The following is a 26,351-nucleotide window of genomic DNA, read 5'->3' on the forward strand; positions in this document are numbered from 1 at the left end:
TCTTTCAAAGCATAACTTCATTGCTTTCTTAATTGTTCTAAGTAAAGGTAATAAAAGAAGCCATAATTTCACAATCCTCAAAATAGATAGGAAAGGCATTAAACTCAAAATTCCCCAATTAACATTTCAAATAAGGACTCGGATTCTATAGAAATTTCGGCAGCACCTCCCCTAAAACTTGGACTTTTGCCACCCGGTTCGGGTCCCAACTAAACCGTTTCTCATTCCTTTTCAACAGCTCAAAACCAGAAATCAATTCAAAAGCAAGCTAAATCCAACAATCGCCTCAGTGGCATATCTCAAGGAAGCCATTTCAAAAATCAACTCAATATCAACCGATTTAACTCATTTCTAAAGCTTTAAAGAATCGGTTCAGCAATAAATCATTTATCAAAACCAAATCAATTAAAGCAACCCAGGCTGAATTTCAAGAGTATTCTATCTTTCACATCATCAAAATAATTGACTCAATTCAAACCAATCCTCAACGGATTAAACTCATTTCAAATCTTTAAAGAATCAACTTCAAACATTACATTTCACAAGCCACACAACAATTCGGCCAAACCAACATCCATAGTCATTCGAGTCAATCAAATAATACATAAGGCAGATACAATCACCAAATACACAATATCTCACATCAGTACCCATATGTAATAATTCCAATAATAAACTATAGTTTTTGGAAAGCGCCCCTACCTCAAAACACAATTCCATAATCCAAGCGCCTCATAAGTTCTTTTCACCTCAACTCAAAATCAAAGGCAGCTTCAAAGCACAGCCCCACACATTTTCGCAGCAGCATAAACAGCTCTAAATTACAACAAGCAACCTCAGTTACTAACTCTAGGAACATTAATACCATAAAGGCTTTAATACACATACGGGACACTAACGTAAGGCTTTCGAAACATAATTTCTTACCGGAATAACAACACGAAGCAGCTGCGGTTTCGAACCGGCCCTGGCACAGCTCCGGCGACGGAGGCAACCTCAGCCCCAACTACTCGTAACAGCAACAACAACTCTAACCGTGACATGCCATAACTCAAACTCAGCCCTACGTTATCAAAACCTTAGGATTCCTACCCAAATATAACAGTGCAGATTTTCAAGGGCTCCGGAATGTAACTCTTACCGTAACTAAGGAGAAGTGACTGAGCCAAGCGGCGGCAACCCCGACAGTGGTTCCGGTAGCTACCGGACTGCTCCTGGCGACCAGAACAATGGCAAGGCTTCCTCCTCCTTCGGCAGCAACAGTGCAGAAGCTTCAGCTAAGCACCGCAAAGCAGCAGATCGGCAGTGGCGGAGCCGACTTCTCCTCCATCGCATTCTATTCCTCCCGCACTGCTCCCTCCCTCTTGCCGACGACCGTGACAGAAACCACCCCCAGCAGCGAAGGCAGCAAGGCTGGCTCGACCGCAACAGAGTGTGGCACGCCTCTCTCCTGGGCTCTCTCTCTCCTCGGCGATGGGAAATGCAGCGACAGCCCGGTTCCTCACATGCGGCGGTCTGGTGCAGTGACGCCGCGGAAGAGTCTCCCTCTTTCCTCTGTCTGGTTCGGCGACCATGGACCCACGGTGGCGCAGGATGGCGGAGTCGCGACTGGGCAGGGACGAAAGGCACGGCTTCGACGGTGGCACTCCTCGCGTGCGGCAGAGCGCGACGACAATGAGGCCTCATCTCCCTCCTTCGCGTCACTCTCTCTTCTCCATGGCACAATGGCGGTGATGGTTTGACTGGCGTCACAGGAAGCTTCGGCGGTGGCGACGTGGCGGCACGACAGCGAACTCCCTCCTCTCCTCTGCCGCGACTCGGTCCCCCCTTTCCCTCTCTGCTTCATCCTTCTGGCTCAGTCCCCCTCTTCTTTCCATTTTCATTCTTTTTCCTTTGATTCAGGAACCGGGTGGGTGTGTTTAGGATATGGCTGCATAGCAAAGATAGTGAAGAATGGGTTTGGAGGCTGCGCAACACTGAAGGGAGAATGGAGGGAGGGTATGCCAAAATTAGGGTAAAGGCCAATTCGGTAATTGTAACAAAACTAGGGTAATAGGGTTAGTTTTGTAATTTCAAATAAAAGTAGGGGTAATATAGTAATTAGGAACAAATTTTAATCCAACAAAATTAATGTATAGAAATACTATTTGCTCCTCAATTTTACAAATTATTTTCAATAAAATACCCAAATCTAAAAATTAGAAATAATATAATTAATTTCTCTATTTTCCAAAATAGCAACATTAATATTTAAAATATTAATTATTTAATCCAAATCATATAGAAATCCTTATTATTTCACAACTATCAACTTTATAATTTGGATATAGAAAACAATCCAATAATTGTGAAATTGGATAATAATCATAACGTATCTCAAATCCAATAAATCAAAACTTGCCTTAATTACCTTAAATAAAATAATTTCTGAAACTAAGGCTATAAATAACTATATGATTTGAGACTTGATCATAATAAGACTTTTCAAAAGTTCTGGGCCTTACATTCTACCCACCTTATAAAAATTTTCGCCCTCGAAAATTGATACAAAATGAAAGAAATTCCATAATAGTTCACCCTTGAACACATTTAAGGAATAAGCAAAAATATCTCAAAATATAATCATATATACACTTTTTCAAATACTTTGATTGTTAGAAGCATAAGGAGGCAAAGGTAGGAGCATGGTCGCAAAGCAAACATTACAAGATAGGCTCAATACAAAAGATAACATGGGTCAATCATGTGATAGCAGGACAAAGCATCAAAGGCTATCAAACAGGATGGAGTTAAAACGACGTGCTCAACCTCCGCACACTAATCTCATATCAACCTCAGTTTCAACTTTCCAATTCCATCAAGCACTTTACAAACCCCAAATTTGATCACAAGCCTGACAACCACAAACCCGTTCGTAAGGAACAAAACGCCCACAACTCATACGTTGCACACCTACCGCTTCAACTTTCGTATACATATCACGTCTTAAAGAACTAACGTATCGCGTTACTACGTCTACAAGTCGCATATGATATCAAAACAATTCTCGAGTCTACTCAGAAAGATACAAGATTTAGAAAGGAGAGTCAAATGTCAAGGATAGCAATAATAGATTTGAGAGAATATATCCAATCCCTGATAACTAAGGATACTCAAGCAATGAAGTTTGTTAGACACAATTCAATTGACAACTTCAAAGATAACCCTTGGGTCAAAGAAATTCAATAGGACCAATAAGCAGAAAAATCAGCACATTAGTTTAAAACAATTTCAAGCTGAGTCGAAGAAGTATGAGACTTACAGAAAAGAATATCTCAAACCCAAGACAAAACTCACAAAACTTAAGAGCATGATTAAAATTACTTCCAAATACATTGTTCATAAGAGAATCGAAAACTTGCAAAAAAATCACTTTGCAATTTAGAAGAAAGCTCAATAGCAAACATTCCTCAAAAGGGCAACAAAAACAATAACGTGGCTTTGCTCTAATTCAACTTCATGTTAAAGTAGATTATGCAGAGTTTTAAAAAAACAAATGCACCCAGATTTGACTAAGAGCAAAATATTTTCATCAAATATTTTAGAAAGATAGTTAGGTGCATAACTTAACCAAAAGTAATTCATAAAACTCGGAAGAAATCAAATGCTTGTTCAAAAATTCTAAAAATTCATATTCAAACAAGCGTGTATAACATTTATAGCAAGTACGAAAGAGGAAGTTAAACTCTTTTTAGAAAAGAAATTTTGAGCTAAAAATTTGCTTTCAATTTGGTAAAGAAAATAAGTGGTGCATTAGAACAAACCAATTTCCACTAAACAAGGGAGCTCTCCAAAACCTCATTTAAAATAGTGCATGCCAACTTTAAGAACAATTTTTTGTCAAAATCGAATAATTGTTTCACTCTCAATCAAGCAACAGAAAATAAATTCCGTTTAAAACTTCTTACAAGAGAGTTCGAAACTTCTTTAAAAGGTTCAAAACAAGACTCCAAAAGTGTTCTTGAAATCACTATCTCAGAAGAACATTCAAGAAGTTTAAGATGTACTAAAAGGAGTCAAGCCTTGCAAGAAAGGATCTTAAACCAAAGTAGTCCAAACAAGATTCACTAGGCATGAGTCATCAAACAAGCTTTCAATTGATCCAAAAGAATACAAAAATCATAGGAAAAGACAACTCAATCATTAGTAATTTCTCAAGGATAAATCTTTGACTAAAAACTCTTGCAGAGATAATGAGAGAATAAACGATGTACTAATTTGAAACGAATCAAACTTACTCATATACGAATGAGATTCACAAAAAGGAAAAACCAAGATCAATGGCAATATTCACAAGATGCAGAAGATCAGTTAAAAACAAGGTCAAACATGACATTCATGGAGATGGAAGATTTTATAGAGAATTTAGTCCGTTCATAGAAAGAAAGCTATGAGTTCAAAATTTTCAAAAGAACAACAATGGCATAACTCATGTGGTATGCTAAATCAAACTCAAATAAAAATGAATTAAGTAAAGTTTATCAAACAAAACTCAACAAGGACAAAAGCGAGAAATCCCCTTTCTTTCCAGAATTTCGGAAAATATCCAAATACACAATTAAATAAAGATGTCCATTAGAACTATAGTAAAATTACTAGAAAGTCAAATTTACTTTTAAGTTAAGTGCAATTCCGCAAACCAGTAAAAGTACAGTTGAGGTATTAGGAGTAAATAGTTGTTAAACTGTATAAGAAATCTTCAAAGTTCATATATAGATAATTATACATCTATTCAACAGCAATTTTCGTAAAAATCTCAAAATTGGCTATAATCACTGTTAAATAAGAGGAAAATTGAATCAACAATTTCTCTATTAATGGACTCGGAATCAGGAGTTAAAAATGCACAGAGCTTTAAGACAAGTTCAAGGCTATATCAATGAATACAGGAATAAAAAAGAACTCAAACAGAGGAAGGTAGATGCAACAAGGATCTCAAACAAGCATATGCACTTAAGATCAAACAAGAATGCCTGTGGATAGAGGAATAAAGTTTAAAAATCAAACTACTCCTCAAAAGGATCAGCAATCAAGAACTTCAAGTTAGGACATGAAAGAACAGGTCGACTCAAATGAAATTCAAGACACAAAACTGAATAGCCTCGAGAAATAGTTTCTAGCGTTCTCAAAACCCGCGATTCGCTTTATTCAAGACTCGTCTATCATCTATGATAACCCATTAGCGCTTTCATATACAAAATTCACTAGTATTAAGCCGGCTAAACTTAATACAAAGAATTTTGCAATGCAAGACTAACATCGTTAATCAATAGACCGTCATGTGCATCAAGCTCTAATTCTCGTCATTCGACAAGACCTAATACATGACAAACGCTCAGAGTATGCAATTGAAGCATAGTTGGTCCATTCCTCAGGCTCTATAGGAAGGACTGCTCTGATACCATAATGTAACATCCTCACTACCAAAGCTCACACTTCCGGCTGCGCGACTCTGATAGCTCGGACATTACGACGACACTTATAATATTTAATACTAAAATATGAGCCTGTTTGAAACTTTAAACCGCAGTACCGCTCCCAAAGATAATTTCGTTCGATAACGTATATCCATAAATACCATTCAACTTACAACAACTCATAAAGAGTACATCCATATATATACATAAATATATATAAATAATATTACAAACATAATCCAATACAATTCCTATCCCTCTTACAGATTATATCAAGATAAAGGCGAGGGTACAGTAAACTATAACTAAAACAATACAGAGCATCACAACAACAATTAAATAAGCTCTTTGTAACTTCTGCGCCCATATCCTGAAAGGGGAAAAATGTAGGGGGGTGAGAACATCATCCTCGAAAGGGTTCTCAGTAGAGGGTTTTTGGGAATTACTGTAATAGGATACGTGAAGATAAACCGTACCAGTGATTAATAACCGTCTTATGCCTCTTTTCAAAAACAACGGTTTACAATAAAAGTAAAGTCGGAAATCTTTTCTGAAAGAGGAACCATTCAATTCTCAAAAATTCAAAAGCCTTTCAAAACGGTTTATCTATACTGAACACAATAGCCTTTCATATGTTATTCCAAACCAGAAACACAAAACCGAAATCAACCATCGGTTCATCTCATTCCAACCACGGCCCTAGGCCCAAACAATCCAACCATCAACCAATCACCACAGTCCAACAGAGTCTCAGATGCAAACACAGATAGGAAGTTCAAGCACAAACAAACAGTTATTACAAGTAGAACAGTTAGCAATTAATCACATAGGCAAACCAAGTATAATATGCACACCCAACCAATGTCACACAAATGCATATGATGCATGCCTGTCCCTAGTGGCTGATGATATCATCTGTCGGTTATAGAGCCAACCCGACAAGTCCTGGTAGCTAACCATTGGACTGTCCCTCTGTCGTGCATCCCCAACTCGAGTTATACTCATCATAAACTTGATCATAATCATGATCCATATCCATCACCCTCACTGGTGAATATTTATCCATCACCATCACTGGTGAATATTTATGGGGGTGAGCTCATCCGGGCCTTTCACAGTGCCCGGCCACACTTACGACATAGGGTCAACAGAGTATCAAGTCTCGACCTGGAGCACGTGGTGGCTAGCCACTGCTACTACCCAGGGAAACTCATATCTCAGATAGTGGAAGTGCAACATTCACATTTATCAATGATTCAGCATAAACATGCATTCAATCTCATCCATGGATCAACATCCATCTCAGCCATCCGGCTCACGGTTCAGTCCAGAACCAGCCAATATCCATATCATACACAGCCATTCCGGCTCACGGTTCAATCCAAAACCAACCAATATGTATAATCATACACAGCCATTCCGGCTCACAACAAAACAGCACTTCCACCATTCAACATCATTAAATTCATAAAGTCGGCATTTAAGCCATAAATCATTTTCTCAATTCATTTCACTTTGAAATCGAGTTTCAACTCTTTTCATCCTTGGCTTTAAAGATCTCATTTCTCAAATCATCTCAGCCTCATAAGCCACTTTTACTCAAGGTAAATTCCCCTTTGAAAACAATGTCACTCTCGGCATCCTCTTTCCAAACTTCCATAACCATGGCAAGTTAAAGATTTATTTTGAAACATTCAAAATCATCCATTCAACAATGGGATTTTATAACAAAGTTTCTCGACAGAGTCCCAAGTCATTAGGGGAGAATAACATATCTCATTTCGCCAAATTCATTTAAAATCATTAAAACATTGGCTTTCTGATTTGAGTAAGAAAATAGGATCTAAGCCAAACCGAGTCACGTAATCTTTACTTCTTTCAAAACCATTTCCTTTACTTAAACAAAACCGGCTTCAATTCCATAATTAAATCTGAAGCGTTTCAAACTGATAAGAGAATCATTTTTGTTGTGTTAAACTAGAGTTCAAAAGATACTTTGAATCTTATTTAAAACGTCAAAATAATGAGGCTCATCAATCGAAATCCAATTCCTTTTAAAATCACGAAAACTCTCCCAAGGGACAATCTTTGTGTTTAATAGAGAAAAACATAAACTCGTTTTACCTTTTAAAACAGCCTCAAAGCAAAATTCTCTTTCGAATGACTTGTACCCAAAGACATACTGTTCTTCTTGGAAAATAAGGAGAAATCATGATTCTCTTTTCAATAATTCTTTCAAAGCATAACTTCATTGCTTTCTTTATTGTTCTAAGTAAAGGTAATAAAAGAAGCCATAATTTCACAATCCTCAAAATAGATAGGAAAGGCATTAAACTCAAAATTCCCCAATTAACATTTCAAATAAGGACTCGGATTCTATAGAAATTTTGGCAGCACCTCCCCTAAAACTTGGACTTTTGCCACCCGGTTCGGGTCCCAACTAAACCGTTTCTCATTCCTTTTCAACAGCTCAAAACCAGAAATCAATTCAAAAGCAAGCTAAATCCAACAGTCGCCTCAGTGGCATATCTCAAGGAAGCCATTTCAAAAATCAACTCAATATCAACCGATTTAACTCATTTCTAAAGCTTTAAAGAATCGGTTCAGCAATAAATCATTTATCAAAACCAAATCAATTAAAGCAACCCAGGCTGAATTTCAAGAGTATTCTATCTTTCACATCATCAAAATAATTGACTCAATTCAAACCAATCCTCAACGGATTAAACTCATTTCAAATCTTTAAAGAATCAACTTCAAACATTGCATTTCACAAGCCACACAACAATTCGGCCAAACCAACATCCATAGTCATTCGAGTCAATCAAATAATACATAAGGCAGATACAATCACCAAATACACAATATCTCACATCAGTACCCATATGTAATAATTCCAATAATAAACTATAGTTTTTGGAAAGCGCCCCTACCTCAAAACACAATTCCATAATCCAAGCGCCTCATAAGTTCTTTTCACCTCAACTCAAAATCAAAGGCAGCTTCAAAGCACAGCCCCACACATTTTCGCAGCAGCATAAACAGCTCTAAATTACAACAAGCAACCTCAGTTACTAACTCTAGGAACATTAATACCATAAAGGCTTTAATACACGTACGGGACACTAACGTAAGGCTTTCGAAACATAATTTCTTACCGGAATAACAACACGAAGCAGCTGCGGTTTCGAACCGGCCCCGGCACAGCTCCGGCGACGGAGGCAACCTCAGCCCCAACTACTCGTAACAGCAACAACAACTCTAACCGTGACATGCCATAACTCGAACTCAGCCCTACGTTATCAAAACCTTAGGATTCCTACCCAAATATAACAGTTCAAATTTTCAAGGGCTCTGGAATGTAACTCTTACCGTAACTAAGGAGAAGTGACTGAGCCAAGCGGCAGCATCCCCGACAGTGGTTCCGGTAGCCACCGGACTGCTCCTGGCGACCAGAACAATGGCAAGGCTTCCTCCTCCTTCGGCAGCAACAGTGCAGAAGCTTCAGCTAAGCACCGCAAAGCAGCAGAACGGCAGTGGCGGAGCCGACTTCTCCTCCATCGCATTCTATTCCTCTCGCACTGCTCCCTCCCTCTTGCCGACGACCGTGACGGAAACCACCCCCAGCAGCGGAGGCAGCAAGGTTGGCTCGACCGCAGCAGAGTGTGGCACGCCTCTCTCCTGAGCTCTCTCTCTCCTCGGCGATGGGAAATGCAGCGACAGCCCGGTTCCTCACGTGCGGCGGTCCGGCGCAGTGACGCCGCGGAAGAGTCTCCCTCTTTCCTCTGTCTGGTTCGGTGACAATGGACCCACGGTGGCGCAGGATGGCGGAGTCGCGACTGGGCAGGGACGAAAGGCACGGCTTCGACGGTGGCATTCCTCGCGTGCGGCAGAGCGCGACGACAATGAGGCCTCATCTCCCTCCTTCGCGTCACTCTCTCTTCTCCATGGCACAGTGGCGGTGATGGTTTGACAGGCGTCACAGGAAGCTTCGGCGGTGGCGACGTGGCGGCGCGACAGCGAACTCCCTCCTCTCCTCTTCCGCGACTCGGTCCCCCCTATCCCTCTCTGCTTCGTCCTTCTGGCTCAGTCCCCCTCTTCTTTCCATTTTCATTCTTTTTCCTTTGATTCAGGAACCGGGTGGGTGTGTTTAGGATATGGCTGCACAGCAAAGATAGTGAAGAATGGGTTTGGAGGCTGCGCAGCACTGAAGGGAGAATGGAGGGAGGGTATGCCAAAATTAGGGTAAAGGCCAATTCGGTAATTTTAACAAAACTAGGGTAATAGGGTTAGTTTTGTAATTTCAAATAAAAGTAGGGGTAATATAGTAATTAGGAACAAATTTTAATCCAACAAAATTAATGTATAGAAATACTATTTGCTCCTCAATTTTACAAATTATTTTCAATAAAATGCCCAAATCTAAAAATTAGAAATAATATAATTAATTTCTCTATTTTCCAAAATAGCAGCATTAATATTTAAAATATTAATTATTTAATCCAAATCATATAGAAATCCTTATTATTTCACAACTATCAACTTTATAATTTGGATATAGAAAACAATCCAATAATTGTGAAATTGGATAATAATCATAACGTATCTCAAATCCAATAAATCAAAACTTGCCTTAATTACCTTAAATAAAATAATTTCTGAAACTAAGGCTATAAATAACTATATGATTTGAGACTTGATCATAATAAGACTTTTCAAAAGTTCTGGGCCTTACAAATATGCTGGCAAATATTCCGTTAAATCAACCGGTGTTTGAACGGTAGGGACCCAATTACAAATTTTAATTTTCTTTAGGGACCCAATTACAAACTTTTAAAGTGTTGGGACCAATTGCAATTTCACTAAAAGTGCAGGGACTAACTGTGTAATTTAACCTATATATTTTTATTATGATGAAATATTTTACATAATTAAAACTATAATTTTAGTAATTTATAAATAATGAAACTTATATATATATATATATATATATATATATATATATATATATATATATATATATCGGTACTCTTTGGTGAGCTTATCTTTGTTAATGCTTCATCGTATATCTTTCATCCTTAAGTTACTAACGTCATTTATATTAGTAACTCATATATATTATTACTTGGGTTTTAATATATCCAGTTTTCATAATTATCTGTTTAGGATATTTATAACTTGAATCGCTGATTCAGCAGCTCGGTTTCGTGACACCCAACCCCCTACATGTCACCAAACCATTCAAAACCATCCTCATCATTATTAATCACCATCATCAACATCTCATCTTCTTCCTTTAATGTTACCAGAAGAAAGAAAAAAAAGAGAGACGGAACGTAAATTCCACAAAACCTGAGAGCTTTTGACTTTGATTTCTTGAGATTCGTAACTCCAATAAAAAGTTAAATCCGATAAAAGTGTTCGTATCTTCCTCCTCTACACGTTGGTGTCACTTTTGTTTGGTAGAATTGACAGTGAAGTTATTTCCCCTCCCTTGAAGTTTAGCCCTCTGGTATCTTTGGTGGAGGAATCGATTCTACTGTTTTCTTCTTCAGCAGCCTGGTCAAAAAGCTTCTTCAGTGCCTCCATTGTTTTGATTTCGTACGGAGGTAAGGTTTGATAATTTTGTAATAATTAAATATATTTTTAATGTGTGATTTTTGATTTGATGTTTGTGGCTTAAATTGAGTGATTTTGTGTTTGATTTGTGATTAAATCTTGTTAATTTCTTGGATTCATGGTTCGGTTACCATTGGGTAGTCAAGAACAAACTGTTTGTGCACTACAAGAATAATTAGTTTTAGCGACAAACTTTTAGCAGGAATAATATAATGGCCGCTATTTTTTTAATTTAAGTTATATTTTTGTGGCCATTATATATTTGCCATTAATATTATATATTATAATGGCAATTATTATTATTGCCACTAAAAATATAAAAAAATATTTTTAGTGAAAAAATTTAGTGGCTATAGTACTATGGTTAGTATTATTTTTATTAAAATAATTTTTTCTTAATAATAGTTTCATTTAATAAGTTCACTGTCACCGAAACAGAGGGAGTTAGGGAAGTTAACTGTCACCGTCGTCATCGCTGTCGCATCCTTAGGTACCCTCCAAATCGGCGCCTCTGCCTCCCCTGATATCTTCTTCTACCTCCTCCCCTCCCGCTTTCCAATCTCCGCAACCTCCACATTGATGAGGGCCTCTCCATTCCCCTTTCCATCTCTCTTCCCGTTTCTGCCGAAGGGCGCTCTCTCAAGGTGCATTGCGTTGCCGACAACCCTTCCTCTATAATTGTGTGAAATAGTACTAATGAACAAACTACTGGAGTAACTACAAAATTATCAACTACAAAACAACCCTAAAAATTCTCAGCAAATTATAAACTGCATTGATAGGGAAAAATCAAATCAACGTTAATTAATTGAAGAAAAACAGGGTGAGAAATTACCTGCAAAATAACAAAGTCAATCTTCTTTGTATTGTCTTAGTAACGTTTTATATACTTTATGTGTAGAGATGATGAGCTTTTCTGCACACAAATTGCTTATTCTCTTCTAGCACTTCCAAAATTAAAACAAGGTAGAACTTTTTTTAAGATGGTAGTTGATTTATCATATTATTTGATAGGTTGGATACAAAGTTATGACACCCTCTCAACAGAATATTGCAAAGGTGATTATATGTTTATTCTTCTATTTTTATTTCACATATTTATTTATATCCAATTATTTGATAAGGGAAGTCTAAACTCTTAGGTGCATAGATACACGTTCAGCCTCAATTCAGGTGCTGTTGAAGAACTTGAGCTTGATTCATTTGGACTATCAATTATCCCTTCAAGTTTGGTAAGTTAGTGCCTCTTTGTAAGGTTAATAAAACCAAGTTCAGAACTCAAAATAGCATGCAAGTTTTGCCAATCCAATTGGAAATGGAAGTCTACATCCTATGTTAACAAATCCAAGTCATAATTCCTTCATTTTGATCATTTGTGACTCCTAAGGAGTTTAGTCTACAAATTATAATTCTTGATTACCATACTTTTAGGTGAGTACTTACTCTTTGCTAGTCGAGGATGTACTGGAAGTAGTATCTGATGCTGTTGTGGTTTGCAAAGCTGCAGCGTTGCGTATACAAAGGCTTTCAAAGGTACCTTCATTTCAATAATGGAAGTTTGAGTGTATGAGTGTATCACATTACTATTTCACATTTTACATTTTCTCTTGCCCTTCCGACTGATGAACTAAGTAGGATATTGATTTCGGCAAACATTGTTTCCTTTTCTGATTAGAGCTTCATGATATACTTCGCCTCTGTTTCTTAGCTGCTGAAAGTTTTTATTCCTGCTTATATATCAAGCCATGCTTAATTGCTTATTATGGCTTGTACGTGGGAACTTGTGATTCTCATACTTTATTTTGGTTTCTCCGTTTTATGGCTATTGTCCATAATTTTTTAAGCAAAGTCATCTAATTATATTATTTGGTTGGTAAAAGTTTAATTCTATCATTTGGTTTGGGTAAAATACTGAATAATTATTTAGAATGAAGATATACCTAAAAATCCAAATCAAAATTTGACCTATGGCTTTATTTTATTTTTAATTTTTTTTTTTGCTATTCTCAAAATAAAAATCTTATCAAATCAGATATTTAAAATCGTTTTTCAAAATATATATAGTTATATTTTCAATTATCATTGCCTTGCAGGAATCTGGATGTGCTCAACAGACAACCAATTGCCGTCACACTTATATCAGTTCACATCGAGCCATGCATTTATTATTATCAACTTCATTTAAATTTAATTTGCAAGAAGTGCTAAATGCCTTCCATGTTTTACATATTACTGATGTGTGGTGTTATGTAATTGCTTGTAGGTACCTTGTATTTTAGGTGTCAACTTAAATGATGTTGATCTTTTAGAGTTTCTTTAGCAGGTTCAGAAAAGCCTTATCTGAGCCTTTGTTGCGTTTTAATTGCATTCTTTCAATAATTGAATATTGCACATCATTTAATTTCTTTATCTTAGCTTGCTGATACTGATGGATCATCAACTATGCCGCCCTCTGTTATACGAGTCTTAAATTTGAAAGCATGCAGAGGTATGTGGCCAATATCAAGGAGTTTGAAATGCCTTATTATATTTGAAATTCAGAACTTGTCATGGATTTATCGTACTAACTATTTTATCTGTTCTCTTTAATGCCCTCCAAATCATTAATTTTAGTAAGTATCTCAATTATAGTAAACACCGTGCTTAAGCATGGTATTTCTCAATCTTCTTCATCTCCTTAATTTACATCTTTCTGACTACTATTGGATTCTTAAGTTTGTTTTATTTTATCTTATATCTTGATTTGTTATATTCTTATGCCTACTATGGTACATTGGCGATTTTGAGTATATTGATGACCACAGGGTTGAAAAAATTTTGGTTGAATTGAATGGAAGACTGAACAAATATGGGTTATCAATCCCCGTTTTGATGTTGATGTTGAAGAGATTGAAACCTGGACTGCTAGGAATAAATTGTGATTTTATCTTATTAAATTTAAACTTTATAATTTTAGAAATTATTCTATTAGAAATAATTAAATAGATTCGGAGATAATTTTATTTTAAATTAATTAATATTCTTAAGTAATTTTATTATAATTTAATATTTTACAAATTTTTGTAATTGAAAAATAAGAAAAAATTGTATAGTTTAATTTAAGTAACCTCTATTATGGATAAGTTATGATTTATTATTAATTTGAACTCTTTATTTTTTAAACTAATCTATTAAGAGAAATGAAATTAGTTTTATGAATATTAGGAGTTAAGTTAATTAATATTCTTGTGTAAATTTTTATAATTGGTTATTTAAAATTAAAATTCAGTAATAGAAGTATTATATAATTTAATTTAGGAAATTCGTATTATGATTGAATTATGGTTTATTTTATTAAATTGAGCTCTTAGTTAGAAATAATTAAACTGGTTTTTATAAATACTGTAAAATTTAAGACAATTAATATTAATTTACAATTTTTATTATAATTAGTTATTTTATATAAATTAAAATTAAAGTCTCAATGATAGAAAAATAATGAAAAGTCATATGATTTAATTTAGATAATTAATATTTTAGGTTTAAACTGTATTTTATAGGATGTAATTAATATGTTCATTCTATAATTTAAATTAGAAATAATTATTTGAACTCATTGATAAACCGATAAATAAAATTATGTGTTTCGAAATTAATTTTTACAGTATTATATTTGAATTCTAAAATGTTATTCTATCATGAATATTTTGTAAAATTGTTTTATTACTCATATATATTTTACCTTAACCCTAGAATTCTCAAATAAAACCCTAATTTACCTTAATTCCCAATTTCATTCCTTTTCAAAACGCACACACGCACGCTCAAAGAAAAAAGAAAGGGAAACAGATGGGAAAAGGGGAAAACATAGGAGAAGTGGAAGGAAAAGAGAGGGAGTAGGAAGGAATGGCACCGGTGGGGGGCCTTGCTGCCGTCGCCGTCGCCATCTAGCACAAGGGGAAGAGAGAAGTTCACAGTGGAATGAGATAGAGAAAGACAATCGCGACCGAGAAGGAACCTCGCAACAGAGATGAGAGGGACCGTCACTATCGCCTCTGGTGTGGTCGGAGCCGCCGTTGTCGATTGAAGGTGCCACCGTCATAGTGGAAGAAGCCTAGAGGGAGAGATGAACGAGGCCCGAAGAGAGTGAGCGTCGCTCCTCCGCCGTTTCTGCCCAGCGTCGCTGCCGCCGGAGTTAGTTATTGCTGCCGCCATTGGAGATGAACCCAGTTGTTCTCTTACTGTCGGATGTATTGTTGTCACTGATCTAGCTCAATTATGTATCGTTACTGTTGCTGTTTGGCTGCTACTGAGGTTTTCTACTTTCATTGAAGTTACTACTCTAATTCTGATGCACTTCGTCCCTGTCCCTGCTCACCGTTGTCATTTGTTCTGCCTCTACTTTTGGTTTTTGCAGATGCCAAAGCCTCTGCCACTGTGGGTATTGCCATTGGAATTGCCAAAAACCCTTACTATCTAGGCTGCCATTGTTGTTCTATTCTGCCTTCCCCTGGTAGGATTGAATTAAATTCTGTTTTGTGTCACTATCTTGTTTGCTACTGCCTTAATGATAATCTGCTTCATTTTCTTGATTTTTTCTAGCTGCAAATCATTATTGTATCTATTCGGTATTGCCATCCTTGTCCAGAACTACTGATGCCGCTGTTATTCTGGTTAATGTTGCTGGCACGTCCTCGTAGTGTTATTAATACGCCATAAAGGTAGGGGTTTTTCTCAAAATTTACTTTATATTATAGAGTTGTTATAAATAGATATTGAAGTGAAAAAAATATGTATGCGATTATGTTTGTCTTATGGATGTGGCTGTTTGCTGGATTGAATTACTGATTGCTTGAGTGGTGTGCGGTTGTTGATAAGAAATTGGTTTGTAAAGTTATTTAGTTGATTATTATGAAAAGTAATTTTTCTTGGTTTTAGAGTTAATTTGATCATGTAAATAAATTGGCTTTGGAAATGATTTGAGATATGAAAATGATTTGATTTTGGGAGCAGTGTGATTTTGAATTAGTTTGATTTTATAAATGATTTAATATTGGAGCTAGTTTGATTTTGAAAAATATTTATTATTGAAATTGGTTCAATTTAAAAATAATTTGATATTAGAGCTGGTTGAATCTTAGAAAATGATTGAGATTTGGAAATGGTGAAGAAGGGTTTGAGGAATATTTGGATGGGACCTAAAAAGGGTGGCAGAGTCTGAATTTTAAAGGAGATGATGCTGAATTTTTTATAAAATATGAGACTTTGTTTTAAATGTTATCTAGAAAATTGTGGATTTAAGAATTATATTAGTTTTTTTTAAATTTGTTAATAAAATAATGAATCATACTTGAGTTTGATTTATTACAGAAAGTATTATATGCTGAGTAACTTGATTATGATTGTTGAAGCAAGATGAAACATGTTTGACAAATAGAAAGCATTTGAATTTTAAAATGTCTGTGGAGATCGTGGTGGTGTACCACCCGCAGATGGTGGGGATCGTTATTTACCGCCCACCAGGTTTTAAAGAAAATTGTTTTGTAGGGATCGTGGTTATTTACCACCCATCAGATTTGATATGAAATTGTTGTGGGATCGTGGTTATTTACTGCCCACGTGTGTACAGGAAAACATCTATGGGGATCAAGGTGGTTTACCGCCCGCAGATGGTGGGGATCGAGGTGGTTTACCACCCACCAAGTGAGGATCATGGTACTGTACCGCTCACTAGTTTTCAAGAGGACGATGTCCGGGTTAGCTACCGGACATGTTGGGTTGGCTTTATAACCAACATATGAGACTCAATAGCCATAGGGCAGACATGCATCATATGCATTTGCATGCTTTGTTTAGATTTGAATTTGTTTTGGTTTGCCTAACTACTTAACTGTCTTTAACTGCTGTCTGAGCTACTTGCTATAACTGTTATCTATACCTGTGTTTTGCTTGTTAGTTTTGCCTTTGTTTGTTCTGGTGTGGTACTTTTGAGATTGAGTTTTGGTGCTAAATTGATGATAGTGTTGGTTGATTGTGTGATTGGTTTCTGATTTAGATTTAGTAAAGTATGAAATATCAAACTGGTTCAGCATAGGCTTAATAAACCTATGTTTGAAACAGGTTGGCCATTCACACTGTTAGGAAACTTTTAACATTCTTTTATAAGAAAAGTGAGTTTTGGATTTTTGGATACTTAACTGATTTCTTTTAAAAAGGCTTTGAATTTTTGAGTGGTTAAACCGTCGATTTTTAAAAGATTCATGAGACAACGATAATCACTGAGCTTAAGAAACTATTTTCTTATTAAATATCTTCTTATGACAATTCTAAAACTCCATGGTGAGACCGTGTGATTAGGTTCTTACCCCCCTACAGCTTTATCTTTTCAGGAGACGAACGAAGAGACTTCCGAAGAGTTTAATCGCAATTTATTTATACGATTTTGTTGTTATATTAGTTTAATTGTTATTTATTTTCCCTCGCCATCAATATTGTGTTTAGTAAGAGGGATAGGAATTGTATGCTTTGTATGTATATTATATTTGTAAGCTACTTATGTAAGATGTTTTGTATATATGTATATGCTTGTCTATTTTTAAGAAGTTTTGTATATATTTTTAAAAGAAAACAGTGACATGGTTTTGAGTCAAAGGCTCCTATTTATTAAGTATATGAAGTCGTTGTAAACTTCTTGTTATCAGAGTGGCACAGCCAAAAGCGTGACATTCTGATAGTGAGGGTATTACACAACGCCCCAAGCCCAATTCAAGCTGGCATGCCATGCCAAAGCCCAAAGTGCAACGCCAAGGAAGCCCACTCTAGTGGAAGGTGCAAATTCGATAAAAGTTATGGAAGATTCTGTACTTTGACTTGATTTGGTTTTAATTAGGATTTGAATTATTGTTATTAATTATCTTATTCTTCATAAAAGATAAGATTTATTTTTGAATTTGAATTTTAGGTAAACTTAGGATATAAATAAGTGACATTGTTCACAGAATGGGCGATCCGGACCTAGCCGCATTCTCCTTCATCTTTGTTTTTCATCTTTCTACATGAGTCACTAATTCCTCTGTCAAAGGGACTAGGAGCTCTGTTTATGTTTTTATGGATTATTAAGCTAAGTTTTATTCTATTTTGAAGTATTGCATTGATCTATTTCAAGATTAAGTTTTCGTTCTTCATTCTTTAAAGAATTACCCCTTTGGTATGAATAGTTTATCCGTTTAGGTACGGATGTTTTTATTTTGACATCTTGTTTGGGCTACTGAATTTTTGTTCTTAATCTCCTAGCTCAGATATTGGCAGGAATTGATTGAAACTTTAGCATGGGCTCATGAACGCACACCTTTGGCTAATTTGATTCGCTGGATAAATAAACCAATGGCTCTTTCTATTGTGCAAGTGAGATTGGTTGGATTAGCCCACTTTTGTGTAGGTTATATATTTACTTAGGCAGAATTCTTGATTGCCTCTACATCGGGCAAATTTGGTTAATATAATTTTGTTTTGTATCTGCATCCTTTTCTTCTATATTCGATTTCTACTTATATTTCTATATCTAGGATCCGACTTGTATAATTGACTAATACTAATAGGAAATTAACCATTATGGCAAGGAAAAGTTTGGTTAAGAGGGAGAAGAAGAGAAAAAAATTGGAACAAAATATTATTTGATTCGTCGATCCTCAAAAATAGAAATAAGCAAAGTTTCGTCGTAGTCAAAAATGGAAAATTTATGAAAAGTTAGAATCACTACCGCATAACAGTGCACCTACACGTCTTCATCGACATTGTTTTTTGATCGGAAGACCAAGAGAAAATTATGGGTTATCTGGACACATATTTCGTGAAATGGTTAATGCATCTTTGTTGCCTGGTGCAACAAGATTGAGTTGGTAAGGGAAGGTTGAAAATTTCTCTTCAATGTTTTATTCATTTTTATGATCAACGATCATAAGAAGGTCCATTTATCATTCTGTACAAATGGTTTATTCTATTTATACAAAAAGATAAAGGGGCACATTCAATCTTCATTTGTGCATTAGTTGTCAATTCTTCTCTTTACGACGGGGTAGAGAAACTTGGTAGCTCGCAAGGCTCATAACCTTGAGCTCACGGGTTCAAATCCCATCTCCGCAACAATTTTTGATAAAAGCAGAAATTCACACTACAAATATCACAAATGTCAAATTTTTTATGTTTTTTTATTTATAATTTGATTGTAGAAAATTATTCCTCAATTTTGACACTCATTTGTTTTCAATATACTCCATTATTCCTTTTTTCGTTGAGCTCCGTCAATTTTGACATTACACTACTCTCAGTTTGGGATCATACTACTCATTCTTCATCTTCAAAATCTCAGTTTATTCTTCAGTTTTAAAATCTCATCTCATTCTTTGTTAAAAACTTTTTGTTGAGAATTTTTTATCGTCAATAAGTATCAAAATAAATAGTATTTTTGACGGTTAATAAGTATCACAAAAAATATATTATCAAAATTTTCTAACAAATTATTTTTGATGGACAATATTTATCAAAATAATATTTAAACTTTTTTTACAATTATTTATATGTTAAAAATACTAATTTTTGACAAAATTTTTATTAACATATTTTCATAGTTAAAATAGTGTCAAAATTTATTTTTTTTGACGAATTTAATTTTTTTGACACATAATAATCCTTTAAAATAATCTATATTGTTGTAGTGTCAAGAAAAGGAGGTAGATACTATCACAGTCAACTCTAAAAATTTTTATTACTTTTTAATAATTTAATAATCAATTTAATAAAGTACTAAGTAAAATAAAGTAATATGGGCATGGGCGGATAGCGAGAATCAAACCCACGTCTTCTCTTTGGGAAAGAGAAATTTTATCATTCGACTATATCCGTATTTTTGAATCATATTTGATACGTAATAGAATTAGTAGTGTTAGAAAATATGCTAACTTTGTTTGAATTCTATTTATTACTTTAGAAAATTTAATATCGGAATTACAACTTAAAAATTCTTTCTCATGACTTTTTAGTATTGACTAGGAATAGTGGTTTATAAAGTGTGAGACATTGCTTTTCTTATAATTTTTAATTGTTTAGGACTAGGTTGAATACGTGACATATAATTCGACCTTAGAACTACTTTTGAATTTTATGTGAAAATAAATCAGATTTGTGCTAAACCTCTTCAATTGATCAGTTGACCAAGGAATTGGCGATTGATTAATTAAAGATGAGCTGAGGAGCCAAAGAATTAGGATTCAGTTATTTATGATTTTTCGTGAAAAGGTCGTTTCATGCATTAAAATAGATAAACAAGGTTTAATCCTCCTGGGAACTAAATATCTCTGAAACCCTTGACACTCTTACTCATTGTTTTCTCTCAATCAAATCACATATTCACTACTTCCTCTTCAGCATTCCAACATTCAAGATTCTGAAGTTCCAGTAAGGCACAGTTCAACCACTCATCACTCCAGGTTCATTTGATCTAATTAGAAATTTGACTCGATATTTACTTGCTCAATCTTTTAATCTTCGTAGAAACGATATTTACTCACTATGGTATTATTTGAATGATCTAGTACACTTGCCAGTTTCTATGAACTTTAGTTTTCGCTTATCAGCAGCGCATGTTAGTTTCACTAAATAATGGGTTTTTAGGTTTCAAGCATTAGGGTTAAGGTTTCCCTTGTTAGGGAAGAGTTTGGGGCCTTTTTGTTTTTTTAATAATCAGTTTTGATCATGGCAATTTAAAACTGCCAGAATCAATTATAAAAGCCACTATTTTATGCAAATTAATTATGATAGAACTATAAAATGCCATAATACTTGAATATTTTGGCAATTCTTTTAAATTGCTGTAATATATTATTTTAAACCTTTCTTTTTGTAGCGTGCTGTCTTTGAGAAAAAGATCTCGAAACGGTTTTTGGACAAATAAATAAAATTCATAAGTAACGGCATCAAATTAAGATAGAACAACGAATGAGAATGGTGGAGGATGAGTTGTAGGTATACAAAAAATAGTTGGAAAAAAGAAAATTGGTTTCTATTGCTCCAGAAAAAGAAACATTGGAGTCATAACAAGAGAAACAAAAATATTATTTGTACACAAAAATTAATTATTATATATTTATCTATAAATATATATAATTTAATTTATTTTTAATATATATTTTCTATTTTAATATATATTCTATTCTATTTTAATACCTGAATTTGGTGTAGACCTAATATGATTGAAGTGGAATATGTTATAATTGAGATAGAATAGAAAGACGGTTTAATAGGTGGCTATTTCACAAAAAAAAATTATTGAAAAGGAATACATTTAAAAATATAACTAAATATAAGATGATAAAATTCGTAAATGTTATTTTTAAATAATATATAGAATAAATTTATAATTTCTAAACTTTTGAAGAGGTGAAAAAATAATAAACCACGTTGAATGATATAATTTGTCCCTTATTTTATGTTAAATATCCTAACAAGATGGAATCTATGATGTTTAAAAAATGTTACTAAAATTAAATGCGCATGTAACTCTTAGTAGGGGTGCAAAGGTCAAAATGCTGAATTCGAACTCGACCAAATATGCTTTGCGTCCGGAGAGGGTTGCGAGCCGAATCAAATCTGGAGTACTCCTAGTAATCACCTTTGTTATTATGTTATTAATTTTGTCATATAAAACCAACCAGTAACTCTGCAATACAGTTATCCCATAACCTCTAATGTGCACTATTGAATAACTTATACAAACCTACCAACAAGGTTAGTTAAATACTTAAATACTAGTCATATTTCTTTATGGAAGAAATTAGAAGAAAGATTGAAAAATAAAAATAAAGGATGTATATATAAAGTTTTGCCAGCTTGATGTTGGTCGATCATGGAATGTTCCGGTAAACCTTTCTTTTCTTCTTGGTACCAAAAGGAGTGTCCTCACTATCACATGCATCTGAACCATGCCACACATGTCTAGGCAGATATCGTCGGAAATAGAAGTAATCGGAGCTAAGACGGGAGCCCTCGGCCTCAAGCACCTGAACCTGTGCGAAACCCGGCCGCCAGTCATCATTGCCGATTAACTTGAGGTACAAGTAACATATGGGGGATTCGACGCATGCTGCTTTGACCTCAAATTGGTCCACCATGCATGCTTGAAATGGCTTCCTTGGCATGTCATCAAGAATTTCAGGCTCCAAAGGGTCAACTTTCCTTAGGTGCTTGGAGTTCAAGTGTCTTACCAATATGTCATTTGAATTTGTGTCTCCAAATCTCAAGCTTACATTATTTGACGTTTCCGCTCCCCATGTGCAAGTGGTTTCCACGGTTATGAGATAAGTGCAATTTTTCTGCTATGTGCAAAGCCAAGTTTATTAAATAGAGTTGGGAATCAAAATTGGCATTCAATTTTTCACAATTTGCATATTTGGACTCTTTTCATCTTATTAACTCTTAAATGTAACGAACATGTTATTATAATTAAGTAGACATCCAAAATAAAATATACAAATATCATTATTCTAGGAAAACTTTATGGTGATGTATGTATTATTGTGTATGTACTCAAATAGCGAACTCACGAGAAAGGTGAACATTTTTCTTTCTTGTTACTTAAATTGATGGAGTACTTTTTTTAATAAATCACTAATTAGATGTTAAAAAATGATTACTAAATGTATATATTCTTAATGATCATTAATAGTCAAAAGATAATTGCTTGATAATAATCTCATTAACATGTAATAATATAATTATTATTTATGCATCATTATAAATGCGATTATTGTAGCATTAGTAGTCTCTCTTTGATTTCAGAATAGAATATTGCTTGATTTTCAATTTAAAACATCTGTTAGCTCTAAACCTCCGTACACATCTAATTATTATTATTATTGGGTAACAAACAGGAATAATAATGAGAATATTTATTTTTGCTTACGAAAAAGTGGCAAGTGCATGGGAGATGAGTAGGAAAAACGTTAGAATTAACATGGAAGAGATATGAAAATATATATATATTATCAAATGTTTACATCTATCTTGAAGTGTCAGTCTTTTTTTTTTTTTGGAATAAGAAGAAAAGATTAATAATGTTACCTTCAATTCTGGTGCTACTATACTTTCACCTCCGGCGACAATGACAAGCAATAAAACACAACAACATAAAAATTGCCATCCATTATCTGTCAAAAGCCCCATTTTTGCTTTGTCCTTCAAGCAAAAGATCTTATATCTGCTTGTGACACTTATTCGTATTAGTGACATTAAAACATGGAATATATACATTGACAATCTCACAATCCATTCTTAACTTGACACACATAAAGTGCATACCCCTAATTAAACTTCAACTTTGTTATGTTATTGTGACTATTATCAACTGAAAGAGGTTCCTTTCATTTTACTTATGCTTAGCATGCTTACTTTATTAAGGAAGGAATATCTTGTAAATCCTAATATCGTATCCAAGGCGAAAGAATCAAAATTCCCTCAATTATATTCTTATTTTTCCCAATAAAATGGCTTAATATGATAGGAGCAACCAATACAAATTTCATTTTCATTTTTATACCTATTAGTCAATTAAATGGCTTATCATGCATACACGTTGATCTTTTTTTTTAGTTTATATTATAATTTAAAATTAATTAATAATATTTTATAATAATAATTGAATTTAGATATTCTAAAATAAAAAAATTAATAAAATGGTAAAATAAAAGATTAATTACCATTAATTTTATAATTTTTGTATATAAAATATGTATCCTATTATCTTAATTTTAAGAGTAATCAGTTTACACAAGATAATACATAAAAATATATAAAATTTTTATTAAAAATTTAATATATATATATATATATATATATATATATATATATATAAATTACCACTATATATATTTTATGAAATTATAATTAAAACTAAAATTTAACGATTTTCATTGTTAAAAATATTAAAGTAATTAATGTTTTTCACAACTAATTTGAGTAAGTTGAGTGGTTATTTTACTCGTCCGTTTAAGTAAGTATCAGATATTCAAATTCTGTCTTGTGTGTAACAACCTATTAGATAGCGGTAGACTTTTAAATAGAGCTCCAATCTACGGTAGATTAATTTCAGCCTGTCGAGTAGGAAAATATCATGAAAAAAATAGTATTTGTCTTTAAGGTTTACCGAGTTGGGAAATACCATAAAAAAAATTGTATTTATCTTTAAAGTAGAACAATTACTCATCGATAGTAATACTTATAGAGATTTGTCTTTGTTGAAATTTATTTAGGACAAATTCATTTGTTAGTATCATATTCATTCGTGAAATCAAAGCAATATGATCAACATTTTTACCTGTTAAAATTTCACATTTTGTAACATAATTTGTAAGCCTCCAAACTTGTAGATTTATGTCATTACAAAAGCTATTATATTAGTTAATATTCCTTAGTAACATCATTCGAATACTATCTTTCAGTATTAGTTTGTCTAAAGATAAACCATAATAATTTTTATTATTCAATAATTTATTCTATTAAAAAAATGATATATTATTACTTAGATTGGTAAATATATTTTTTTAATTTCTTACACTATTTTATTTAGCAATAATTTCCATTAAAAAATAAATGACCATACTATTTTATAATATGATGTACAAAATATTTTTTATTTTAAAATAATTTTTTTATTTTTCACTCAAATTCAAATTTAAATTCAAATTGATTAACAACTCATCTTTTTTAAATTTTAATAACAAAATCAAAATTAATTAGGTGCAAAATGTTCAGTATTTAATGGTTTTAATCATTTAAATTTTAATTACCAAAAATTAAATTAAAAATTTATTATAACTTAATAATCGATAAATATATATTTTTTGGTATGTAAATAATAATATCTAATTTATTTATTTTTTTGATAAGAGCTAATATATAATTTATTGAGGATTAATTTATTGTCCAAAATTTTTTTATAAATTTTGTAATACGTGAATATAGTGACTTTATTTTTTATTATTTAATAAATTATATAATTTTTTATTATGTAATTAACTTAATTAATTATTTTTATGATTATTTTTTTATCAATAAAATATCAGTTTATACTATTTATATATATTTTTTAATACAAATAAGTTAATAGGTTTTTTTACTATTATGTTTATTATCCTAGATGATGACTTAAGTTTTTTATTTCGTATGTTATTTAATATAAATAACATCTTATAACTTAAATTTATTAATTTACCCATTAACAAGTAAAAATGATGTAATAAATCATATGTTATAAAGATAAAATAATTTATACATAAATTTACTATATGATCGTTACAAAAAAATAAAAAAATTTACTATCATATATAATAATCTTTGATACATGTAATATTATGTATATACTAAGATGATCTATTTTAATTATGTCAGTAATTATTGTTATTTTCACTTTTTATTACATTAATAAATAATATTTAAAATTAAAGCAGAAAAAATGATAATTATAATTTTTAATTTGAATAAAAAAATTCTTTGTAAATATATCTAATTTTTATATATACTAAATATCATAATATTTAATAATATAGTATTTATTATAGAAATGACTCAAAACAAATATTAATTCATCAAGATTTGTTTGAATCTAGTAAGATCCACTACAAGGGACACGGCTCTTAGCTACAGAAAATTATCAGCCTTCTTCCAAATCGCTGTAAATAGAGTGAGCTGCTGCAGTTCGTGTTGCGTTCTAAGGGTCCGCTCCCAATAGATCCAAATTGATGGCCGTTTTGGTCCCAACCGCATCTAATAACAGGGTGGGGGGTGTTTCATTAAAGTACCCCAATCAAACTATTTCGGCGGCAAGAAACCTTCCCCCTTTTGGCGCGAACCCTAGCAGAGCAAAGGCGCCAATCGCTGGTCTCCTTCCACCACTGTCCGTGACTCATCCCTCGTTTCATTAAAGGGTCGTCCAAGTCTTCCCCCTCCTCCGTGCACGTCCGTGACGTCGTCGGCGGTCGCCCCAACCATCCGTTTCGGTGTCGTTGATAAACTATTATTTTATGGTTTATATTGTGTTTAATTGTATGGTTTTATCAAATCTTTACCCACTTATTCATATCATTAGCATGCATTTACAATTCCCTCCCAAAATTACCACATGGTTGAAAAACTGCTTCCTAGTGATTTTTAATTATGTATTTTGATTCTCCTTTATTCCATTCGATGCCGTGATCTGTGTGTTAAGTATTTCAGACTTTATAGGGCATGAATGACTAGGAGATTGGA

At 33.5% G+C, this 26,351-nt stretch overlaps 1 protein-coding gene across 1 annotated transcript; it reads right to left on the minus strand.

The window, feature by feature from the left end:
* Positions 1–21,706: 21,706 nt before the first annotated feature.
* LOC112740420 (embryo-specific protein ATS3A-like) lies at positions 21,707–23,325 on the minus strand. The gene is made up of 2 exons (XM_025789137.3): positions 23,169–23,325; positions 21,707–22,420 (listed from the first exon to the last, which is right to left on the minus strand). Exons 1-2 carry the CDS (start codon positions 23,268–23,270, stop codon positions 21,953–21,955), a joined length of 570 nt encoding a protein of 189 aa, XP_025644922.1. The 5' UTR covers positions 23,271–23,325; the 3' UTR covers positions 21,707–21,952.
* Between the last annotated feature and the right edge of the window lie 3,026 nt (positions 23,326–26,351).

Source organism: Arachis hypogaea, chromosome 14 (assembly GCF_003086295.3).
Source record: "Arachis hypogaea cultivar Tifrunner chromosome 14, arahy.Tifrunner.gnm2.J5K5, whole genome shotgun sequence".
NCBI lineage: Eukaryota > Viridiplantae > Streptophyta > Magnoliopsida > Fabales > Fabaceae > Arachis > Arachis hypogaea.